The 12,095-nt window shown below is 38.8% G+C and overlaps 1 protein-coding gene across 1 annotated transcript; it reads right to left on the bottom strand.

Moving 5' to 3' along the window:
• Positions 1-4,660: 4,660 nt before the first annotated feature.
• Positions 4,661-10,849, bottom strand: LOC135473218 (fibropellin-3-like). The gene is given in 6 exon segments (XM_064753061.1): positions 4,661-4,941; positions 6,068-6,237; positions 8,248-8,515; positions 8,518-8,610; positions 8,613-8,957; positions 10,717-10,849. Coding segments are annotated over 6 exon segments (1,221 nt in total). The 5' UTR covers positions 10,781-10,849.
• Positions 10,850-12,095: the final 1,246 nt, after the last annotated feature.

Below are 12,095 nucleotides of genomic sequence, written 5' to 3'. Positions count from 1 at the left end.
TAAATATAGAATCCACAGTTAAAATGAATTCGTCAATCTACAAATGACAGTGCTATAAGTGGTTTATTCCCTAACTGCCAGACAAAGAGACAATGAGCGACACAAGCTCCAAAACAACGTCCCCAAAAATTAGTATGTGGCCCAAACACAAGCTCACAAAGTGGTCTGTACAGAAAATGAAGCACAGATGATGAATTCCGAATGGCATGAAATCCGATATTTCCAAACCCAGCAAACTCCCTCAACGTGAATGACAGTAAATGTGACTGCTCTGAAATGGACTTGAGTAAATAACTGCTCATAAGTGGACTTGAATGTTTGACTGCCCGCTTTACAACTCCGTCGCTCATATTTATAGACTAACGTGAAAGAAAACTCTGGATGGTTTGATCGTAACCATGTTTACAACACCGATATATTTCCAGAAAATACGCTCTATTTATAGCGACACTAAACTCATAAACACCGAAGCTTTGAGAAAGCTCGGCTGAATAACAGTACAGGCTATAACATACACAGAGGGGTAAAATGTAGGTCAGACAATGACAAGTTAAAAAAAAAAAGTAAATAGCATAATACAATGTTCGCAACACCATCTAAACATGTATTAAAAAGGAGATGATTAGCTGGTTCTGCTGTGTAATTAATTGGCTTCATTCACCCCAGTATTTAAGGAAGGTCTGTAAAAGTATGCAACAATTAACTATTGAATATAAAGCATTGGGGGAAATGTTGAAAATGACATTAAACCGTAGCAAACAAACAGATCTCTCACAAGACCTATAACCATTCTACCTGAATAGTACACCACTGTTGTACTCAGAGTAATGTCCAATCACAGGGCTGTTTTTATAAAATCGTAAAGTAAGTTAAGGCAATGAAAAAAACAATGACCAGAAGATATCATGAATGGAAGTTTTAGTCATGCAAAAGTAATAAATAAACACTTGTGACTATGGAAGCAACCGTAGTAACGAGGGATACATGTCTGCTCTATTCACCTGAATTGATTGCTTAAATGAATACAGCTACACACGGTAATCACACTGTAACAATGTTCATGTGTTTTGTGAATACTGCATAATCTCAAAGTGTGTCAGTCTACAACCATAATGGTTCCAGACAACTTTCAGAAACATATGACTCCCAGGTGAGACTTCTCGAGGTCAATCACTGAATCTCTCAGACTTAAAACATATCTTCAGTCACATGTCATGCTGTTCCTATAGAAATCCAAGTGTGATTGTCGTCAGAGGTGCACACTTAAGACGGGTAATCTAACTGACCACTGCACCGTCTTTGCTCCAGCATTTCATTGGTTGAAATGTGTTATCTATATTTGAACGGAACTCAAATTATCCATGAAAGATGCCGGAGCCAACCCTGGAGAGATGAAGGAATTTGATCTAAAAAACTTGCAACACAATGTATGTGCTAAAGAACAGTCAATACAAACAGGATGTAAGCAATGAATTTTGTAATCATTGAAATAATGCTATGTACCAAAGCAGTTACCAGCATTAACAGTTAACATGTTTCTGGTCACTATTGTTAAATGGGATTATAAGATGTAACTTACTTGTGACATAGAATAAAATTGTTTATAGTTGGTAAATATTTTACAAAATTATCTGGCATGGAATTCATTAACTTGTACGATAACTGTATAGTAAATGTACAAATAGCATCTCACACAATTCTCAATCATCAGTAAGTTTTGCTTATTCATTTACTTGCATGCTTTAGGTTTTAAATAGCAAGGTATTTCGCATTATTTTTGTGTACACTATACATGGTGATAGCGCCAACTTACTGTCTTTCCACAATACTCTTTTCAGTCATCATGATATGCAAATTCCCCTGAAACACAAATCAGTGACTTCATTTTATTTTCAAACAGTAGAACTCGTTTACAACCATTAATATAATATATAAGTTTAGAATAACCATGCTTTAAATTTCATTTCACATACATCGGGCTGTCACTCCTTTGGAAACACAAATGAAATAAACAATAAACATTTTCGGTGTATTGCTGTGGACAATATTTTGGTACCCGATACACTTAAATACACAGGCGCATTGTAGGCCTACATGTATCCCTCCAGTAAGCCAGTGCTCCGGTAAATGCTGCCGTGAATATTCAATGCTCTGTTGTTACATTCTAGCGAGGATTTCGCTAAGATTCCTAAATGGAACTGCTCTGGCAGTATGACAATATTTTCCTAAGTCAAGGCAAACACACCTTTAATCCATCAAAACTTACTTGAAAGTCTAGGTCGCCTTTCTTCGATCCACAGTTGGTGACTGAAAACAAATTGCCGGGCATATCATTTCATTATTTCTGCACACATTGCTTCGCAGTCCTTTTCTCATGTTAAGGCGTCAAATTCAAGGGGTATCTGAAAAGTTAGGCGATGGAGTCAGCATCGATCATATTGCATAAACATGCGAGTTATCATACACACGCATGCTGATTAATACACTGACTGCTCAAATGACCCTGCATGTGGCTGTAAGTAATGCTATTTTGAAGCTAAAATGTATCAGAATTTTGCCGGATTTGGACAGAACTGTAAACTGTTTGTTAAGGGTTTTTTACTTTTTAGTATTTCTATAAGCTAAGCTGGGAGGAATGAAACAGATCTCAGATCTACCTAACCTACAAATTCAACGTAGCAACCGTATCACTACATGCCACAACAACTATGCACGAATATAATGATGCACGACACAAACAAAAACAATTTTATGAGAAAAGAAAAGAAAAATCAGTACATACCAGTACCACAATTGCCAAATACAGAGACACTCCCCAACATTTCCAAATGTGAGCAGACGACTAGCCTGGTTTTCAATAAGCCACGTGTACAACGGCGAGCATGCACAAATAGAACCGGTAGGGGCCTACACATGTTTAGAGTGAACACGTTCGGTTAGCAACTGAGGTAATTATAGCGTCATAAAAATTGTCATGTAGACATGTTTAGCTGTTATGTGTGTTCTTGATAATGTGCTTGGAGGCTCTGTGCCTCAGTTGGTTAGCAGCGTAATGACCCAGGAGCCTCTCACCTATGGCCGGTAAACGACGATTATCTGTTTACACTAATCGTGTTTAGCAATTAAACGTCCTGAAACAGATACTACGTGAATTTTGCTAAACGCGTTTAGCATTTTGATACATTGTGCGACATGTCAAACCTTTTAAGGTGTCTCTGCCACGCCACAATTAATGTGTACTTACGGCAAGTATCAGCAGTGATATCGTCTATAGCGTATCCTGCCACACCAAGTGTATTAGCAGGCGGTGAGGCGGAGAAGACCACCTGTAGAAAAATACCAATCGTAACCAAGGTCATAATATATAACATTTAGCATTTATACTTTATACTATACTTTACAGATTTGTAAAATTGCTAAAGGATATCCAGGAACAAGTCAGGACAATACCTTTATAACAAAGAAATAAGCATGGGAGATCACAAAGAAATGGAATTTCATTAGAACTGCACTGTATACTTAGGGTTCAGAACAAAGTACTTGTGAGAGCTAAAGGGGATTTAAAATATATTAAAATGCAATAAATAGTGTATGAATAATTGGGCAACTGTGCCCTCCTTAAAAGCAAAAGTATTCTTCAAATTTGAAATGATGATCAGCTTACAGATATGCATGTACGTCAGCAATATACATGTTGCTAGAACGAAAAAATGCAAATTCTGAGGGTTTTTTTTATATGGAATTATCATTAGAATTCTTTTGGAAATTTATTTCTTTACACCACACATAAAGAAGAGATAATCTATTACAAGAAAATATCTACCCTACTGAGCACTTCCCAGAATTCTTTTTAGTGGTGAAAGCATTTTGGCGGAGAATCAGTAACTGGCTTACACGACGCTTGGCATTAACACCACACCATTTCCAGGAACAACGGAAAATTCAATAAGCTACTGCTAAGTTCGAACAGTTCCATTCAACAAGAAATGAAATTACTAAAATTATGACAATAAGATTCCAAACAGCATAAAGGCAACAACATGTAATTGTAAGTGAATTGGTTTGCCATTAATTTGTGAACAGTGCCTCTGTGATTATTTCTTTTGTGGGGTCTGCGTGGCTGAGTTGGTTAGCGCGCTAGCACAGCGCAATGACCCAGGAGTCTCTCACCAATGCGGCCGCTGTGAGTTCAAGTCCAGATCATGCTGGCTTCCTCTCCGGTCGTACGTACGAAGGTCGTGGGTTTCCCCCGTGCTCTGCCTGGTTTCCACCCACCAGAATGCTGGCCGCCGTCGTATAAATGAAATATTTTTGAGTACAGCGTAAAACACCAATCAAATAAATAAATAAATAAATAAATTTCTTTTGTTCCTAAATACAACTTCCAATATGTATATATCTTTTCTTGGATTTTTACGTCGTGCTTAGCAATAACTTCACTCATATGATGTGTCATTAGGTGTGTCTACATATGCGTGTCTTCGTGTGCCAGGGCGATTCAATGCCGCAAAGGTGCTGCCTCCACTGAAGTGTCATGTCGAACACACCCCACCCAGTCACTTGATACTGACACCTGTTTCCTTCCTCTAGGCAATTGCATATTTTTTCCAGAATTCCGGCAAGTGATGTAAAATGGACTGGAAAGTCATAAATCGTAGGCTTAATCAAAGCGTACCAAGTAAGGGACAACTCTCGTTGCGTGTTCAATTGATATCCTCGCCCTCTGCCAAGTGGCGCCCTGAGATCCGTAAAGGGAGAAAACCGTGTTCCCCTGAAGTTCTCTTCCAGTTTGAGACACAATGGAGACGTTGAGGAAGCCTAAGCTTGTCGATCCCATGTGGTAGAAAAAGTTGAGGTAACACAGCTGGAATGTCTTCACGGGTGATTTTATCATGGCGATGTTTTGAGAAGTGATCACGCTCCTTGCATACATCATGTGACCTGAACAGGGTGAGAGTAAAACTAATAAAATTGAAAGGTAAACAACAATATCTATAGATACACTGGTTTATATCTAAACTTGAAAAATATCAGAGTAAATACTAACAGATTAACAGCAACAGTTTTCTGTCCATTGGAAAAGAAACAAACAAACAAACAAAAAACTGTATCCGCAAAGTCGTTTATAAGAAAATGTGCACAGCCTATAGTGTCCATTCTTATAATCAACTTAAAAGCAAAAGGTAACTATTTCTCTGGTAACATGATGCACAAATGACGTTATCTTTTATAAGGGCGTATTTGGTTTGTCCGAAGTAGACGCAAAATACAGTTTTATTCATGAAGCACACGAATAAATGTAACGAAAGAATGTTCTCTCCAAACTCTGGAGAAATCACGAGCGCAATCAGACAGTTTAGCTGAAAGTAGTACCAGCGGCTGGTCGGCTTGTCAGACTGAAAAGTGGTTGAAAAAGGAATGTAGACTGTGCTAAGCCAATGAATGTAGACTGTGCTAAGCCAATGAATGTAGACTGTGCTAAGCCAATGAATGTAGACTGTGTTAAGCCAATGAATGTAGACTGTGCTAAGCCAATGAATGTAGACTGTGCTAAGCCAATGAATGTAGACTGTGCTAAGCCAATGAATGTAGACTGTGCTAAGCTAATGAATGTAGACTGTGCTAAGCCAATGAATGTAGACTGTGCTAAGCCAGTGGAATTTACTTGTTGTGCAGCTTCCTGCCATACATACCTGCCAGAGCTTATGTGGAATTCATTCTTACATATAAATCCAGTCTTTATGACAGATAAAGTCGTTTGTAAAACATTTACATGGATTTGTTAATGTAATAATGTTGGTTCAACATTGTATAAGGTGTTGAACTTCATCTTCTTATGAATAGTTCAAACGTTTTAGTCTAACCTAAAAAGATTTCATTGAAGTACATTACTGATACTCATTAAACAGAAGGAACTGGTTTTGGTGCGAGTGCAGCTGGTTATGGTGCAACTGCACTCAGCTGGATGTATTGATATCGATTTGAAAAGCATCATTTTCATTGAATTAACTTCTGCATGTCATCGATGTCGTTCTTCTCATAATAAGGCTTTTACATGGATTAATACCTGTTTTTGTGCCGAGGGTATGGTCAGCTTTAGGTCCATCTTTTGAAATCGTGTAACCTCCAGTCCAACCTTCCTTGAATACAGGGCCGATCTCCCATTGCATATGGAGAAACCCAGAGCCTGGAATTGGGGTGTACCCACAATTGCCGTGCTCAAAATCACAGTCTAGGCTACAAAGGAAAGATATGTGTTACCTGTCATTCCAGTCACAGCAGTCACGGTCACGGTCCCTTTGCATTGGTTTAATGTGACTGTATGTTAAATGTAATGACGAAACAGCATTTTGAGTAATTCTAGACCAGTTACGTCTAACAAATTTCCATTAACACCACGGCATTTGTTCTTTTTTTTTTTGGACCTAATTATGGTTGAACCAATGTGCTAGAGGGCGTGTAAATTAATACTATTTATGCATTAAAATGAACAGTTAGAATAAAAGTGTGACTGAGGTAAATTTACAAGATTTCACTGGTTGCCTGTGACCATTTGCCAACCATCACACTGTCATCGCTGCTCTGCTTTTACTTTGCTATACGTTGTACGTCTTTTTATTATATTTACTTGGCGACGTGCTGCACTTCTTGAACGTTATTGAAAGATTTTATACCTGGCAGTAAATTACTGACCCAGCCCTATGTAATGAAGAGTGGAGGACAAAAAATCTGGTGTTTTATCTGTCGTTCACAAGTGTTTAAACATGAGGTGTTGCGGACAACCTACTGGATTTGACACTTCGGAAATTATACATACACGTACATGTATATGTTTTTCCGACATTGTTGGAAACTGTGACTGTGCTTATACTTCCAGATGAAAAACTTTCGTTGAAATTATATGCATTCCTATGAGATTGTGATGCTAATTATGTATTTTACTTGTTTTGTAAACGTATGGCCTGAAACCCTGAGTTGGATTCTTCATTTACAGGTTTGCAGCTGGATTTAATGAAAATAGAATATGTTGAGAAGATAGATCTTAGTTTTTGATTGCAAAAAAAGTAGTCATAAACTAAAGTGAGAGCCTGAGGCTTCAAACGTTAAAGCCATTTTATCAGATTTATCATCTGATATATGTTTGCCTTTTTTGAAATCTTCGAAAACCATAGTATGTGCTTATTTACTGAATATTTTCTCCCATACCTAAAACAAAAGATAAGACTAGACCACATAAGTTATTATTTTGTGATGTTGCATAACAGAAATATCGCAGTTGAAAGACAGCAGAAGCGAATCAAAGTGATCAGTTGTAACCAATCAGGCTTGAGCTATTATATAACCTGAGGATGCAGTTATTTCCGCTTCCGTATGTATGTATGCTTAATGTTTTACGTCGCACCTAACAATTTTTCTAATGACGACAAGGAGTCATTCGGTGTGTGTGTACGTATACTGTGTCAACTGGACACGGGTCAAGCAGTCCTGTCAGTGCTGAGCGCCATGCGGGGCGGTTTAGGCCAGTTTCCACCCTGTACCATCATATTATCTGGAGTGTGTTATTTTAAGTATATGCCGTTATTTATTCAGAAATAAGGGGAATCGGAAAGAGGGGCACTTCACCCTGTATATGACAAACCCCACACTCATTACATTTAACACTGTGAAGGTCAGTGGGAGTGACTGCACTTAATGTTAATGTTTTCAAGGTGTTCATGGCCCAACTCCATGAAAAGTGATACCATTTAACTCTGTTTCAAGTGTTGGTTAAGGTGTTGATTACATCTGACAGGAGTCCTTCCTACAGGCATTCGTCATGAGGTTGTACTTGTGGATATGGTATAAAAGACAACAGTATAGAGAGTAAAACCAGAGCAGAGGACGACAGGTTCAGTCGGCAAGTGTTACACGTAAAAATATAACTGGTGGAGCAGATTAAGCAGTATTTAGTAAAAAGACGTGCAGTAATGAAGCCATATCTTACCTTCTAATGACTAGAATGAGAGATTCACGAGATATTACAAGATACTGCATAAGATCACCTACTGATTCACGACATGTGTATAAGAGTACCCATACACATGTAACATCTTCCATTCCCTTATTTTGAATGTTTCTTTAGGATTTCTCATCACGTGTTCCCATCAACACATTTCGGCATATAAAAGGTAAACTTGCAACTTGGAAACTTGCAACATAAAGGAGTTAGGGACTTCACATATTAACCACCTATACTCACCCACTCACGCGCTTTTCACAGCGATCTCCGCGAAAATCATTAGAAAGGCACACTTGAAACCACTGATACCATCAGTACACTTCCCTCCGTGCTTGCACGCGTCAGGAAAGCAGTCATCAATGTTCGTCTCACAATCTGGCCCCGTAAACCCGGCCATACACGAACACATGTGACTGTTTACACCATCTGTACACGTCCCGCCATTCTTGCAAGAGTTCGGAGAACAATCATCAATGTCCTGACTGCAGATAGTACCTGTGAATCCTGCGACACACGACACGTGTAATTGTTTACACCATCAGTACACGTCCCTCCGTGTTTGCAAGCCTCAGAAAAGCAGTCATCAATGTTCGTCTCACAACTGGCCCCGTAAACCCGGCAATACAGGAACACATGTGACTGTTTACCCCATCTGTACACGTCCCGCCATTCTTGCAAGGGTTCGGAGAACAATCATCAATGTCCTGACTGCAGATAGTACCCGTGTATCTGCGACCACACGAACACGTGTAATTGTTTACACCATCAGTACACGTCCCTCCGTGTTTGCACGCGTCAGGAAAGCAGTCATCAATGTTCGTCTCACAATCTGGCCCCGTAAACCCGGCCATACACGAACACATGTGACTATTTACACCATCTGTACACGTCCCGCCATTCTTGCAAGGGTTCGGAGAACAATCATTAATGTCCGCCACTCTATCTGTACTGGTGTAACCTGAAATACGGGAAGATGAACGTGTCCTTGTATCCTCCGTACACGTATATCCTACATTACCACGCATCAGATAAAATACTCATTTTCATTAGACAGCAACGGTTACGTTGGGGGTGCAGATATATTCTCGAATCCTGCAGATGACGTGAAATGTGTCTGCTAAGTCAAATGTCTGCTAAGTAGGTTATCTTAGTTAGATTGTGAATGCAATTAACAACGGTCACATCGCTGAAGTGATTCACCTATACATTGGTCTTCTGCACTGAATTGGTGGGTCTTTGCGGGATAAATTTTACATGGTTACTTAGTGATACCATACGCAAATGTATGGTGTCAATAATTCTCATATAGGGCTCAGCTGACGCCTCACTCAATATGAGGATCACGGACACCATATATTTCCGTATCCTAACTATGTAACTAATAAGTGTTCGGGTTACAATCAGGTAGACTCCCATGTGTAACAGAATCATGTGATGTAATTACTGTTACACTAGGGGCAGTTTGCATCCAATAATGCAGTAATTATATAATAGTAATAACAACACACAATATATACCGGATAGATGAGGTGAAATAGAAGCTGCATTGAAAGATTGAATACATGGAAGATGGGTAAAGGTATATATATATATATATATATATATATATATATATATATGTGTGTGTGTGTGTGTGTGTGTGTGTATGCATGCATGCATGCTTCGGGTTTAGCATCGTAATTTTTCGTCGTAATTTCCAGTCGTTTGACGAGTATTTAGGTGTGCATGCATATATTGTGTCTTCTTGTGGCAGGGCGACTACACAGTGTCGCCACAGTGCTGCCGCCACTGAAGTATCACGCCGAAGACACCGGGCATGACACCCTACACAGTCACATTGTACTGACACCGGGCCTATCAGTGCAGAGGGCCAAGTGAGGCAGCAACAAATACTTTTTTCAAAGCTTTTTTGGTAAGATCCGATGGGGGTTTGATCCCAGGTCTCCTGACTTCGAGGTGGACACTCTACCCATTAGGTCACCGAAGAAGTTAACGGAAAATATTCAGTTCGGGTAAGTTGAGGAAAGGAAATATGCAGATCGAAAAAATTGAGCAAAAGGAAAGATTCAGTACTAGTAAGTTGGATAAAGAAAACGATTCACTACCAGTAAGTTGGGTAAAGTGAAAGGTTCAGTATCAAGTTAGATGAAGGGAGAGATTCAAATTTAGTAAGTTGGGTAAAGAGAAAGATTCAGATGTAAGTTCGGAAATGGGGGAAGGATTCGGTGTGAGGGTTTTAGGTAAAGGGACAGATTCAGTATGAGTAAGATGAGAAAAGAGAAAGATTCAGTACCATTAAGTATACCGGAATGTTTCAGTTCTGACAATTTGGAAAAAGGAAAATATTCAGTGCGGGTAAATTTGGAAAATGGGAAAATACTTTTTTTTTTTCTCATATGGAATGCCGGGAAGATTCTTTCTGTCAAGATTACGGTAAAACAAAGATCCGGTTAGTTTTAACACGGAGTGGAGAAAATTTTCCTTTCAGGCAAGGAAATCAAAATCTTATTCCTGTACAAAAAGAGATTGGGTGTATTTCGCTAATGTCTATAAAAGGGAAAGATCCATGTGGCCCATGCAGACATTAAATGATTTCAGTCATATTAGGTAATTCATATCAGCAGGGGTATTTCCACTACCCCTCTGAATACTCGATATCGATGACCGCTGATGAATAATCGATTAATATTTGACTGATACAAAAGAAATTAACTCACCATCGCACAATGATGCCCCATAGGAGAGCAACATCAGAATAGCTGCTTTCATCAGAGTGTGCATGTTTCTTCGCAAAATAGTACAACTGACAGTTTAAACACATAGGTAGGCCAATACTTGTATCAATCACACTTAATTACGCGTATGTTATAGATGTGGTGATATCAGATCTATACGAGTCTATCAGCCGTTGGGAGAGGCTTGTAACGTCTGCGCATGTCTATGTTTTTCGAAGACAAGAAGACCTTCAGTCCGGGCCGTGAACGATTTCACACCCGCATATTACAGTACGCGTATTATCTAACTCGTCTGTTATCTAACTCTGTAATCTAATGTGTGCTTTAGTCTTACCACACAATCCCCAGGCCTGTGATACTTATCGTGAAACAAACTAACAAATTATCGGTAGTTTAGTTTAAACTCTGTCAGTCAGATCTAGATATTTGAAGAAAATTGTCCCTCATGGGAAAAAAAAGCTTAAAAAATATCACGAATAATTGTGGACTTTTATTTGTAAGTAAGTGTATGTGCTAGTGGAGTCGGGAATGATCGGAAAGTCTTACAAACACTTTTTCAAAACGTACAGCTGTATACGTTTAATATAAGATTAACACTTAACATATCTATAACTTTAATAGAAAAAAGTTGTAGTAGTAAAAATTCAAAACGTAGAAACTGAAGCACAGACTACAGTGTAAAAGTTGGCAAATTGTCAGTTAGGATTTTGTTCTGACAGTGCATGTAAATGCTTAAAAAGTAGCAAGTCGAAGGCCCCCCTAGAACTAAAGATTAAGCAGAAATACATCTAAGTTCAAAATGCAGTGATATTAAGTGCAATTTATAAACGTTATTGGTCTAGAAGTAATTAAAAAAATTCTGTGTTATCACATTTATTAAGCACTTACATAAAAAAATTCAACGGGACAAAGTCTAGCTCAAAGACTTAAAGTCCAATACAACATCTAAGATCTCAAAAAAGCGCCACGTTTAAACCTTGAGAAACAAGCGAAGGAGCGTTTCAGAGGTGTTCGTGGACACGCCAGATAAAAGAGGGAGGCAGCCCTATTCCTAAAATGTAATCTGTCTACATAGTTGTCTCCCTTTATTAGATTTTAGTCAAGTGCAACTGTTGTGGCCTATCTATGACGATGCCTGCTGTAGGCCTGCCGATACATAAATTTTATGGTCATTGGTATCCGGTGTAAACGGTAACCTGAATGTCAAGATAGCATCCAAACTCATTGTTCATCATAAATGGTGTTTTTGCGGTAGTGGAAATGGATGGGATTGATTTTCAGGGATATGTAAGACGATAGCTTTGGAAATATTGTATGCATGGTTTTTTTCGTCATATGACGACAAAGATTCATTTGGTGGG

Source organism: Liolophura sinensis, chromosome 8 (genome assembly GCF_032854445.1).
Source record: "Liolophura sinensis isolate JHLJ2023 chromosome 8, CUHK_Ljap_v2, whole genome shotgun sequence".
Lineage (NCBI taxonomy): Eukaryota > Metazoa > Mollusca > Polyplacophora > Chitonida > Chitonidae > Liolophura > Liolophura sinensis.
The sequence above is the reverse complement of the archived record's forward strand: the minus strand, read 5'-3'. Positions and strand labels throughout refer to the sequence as shown.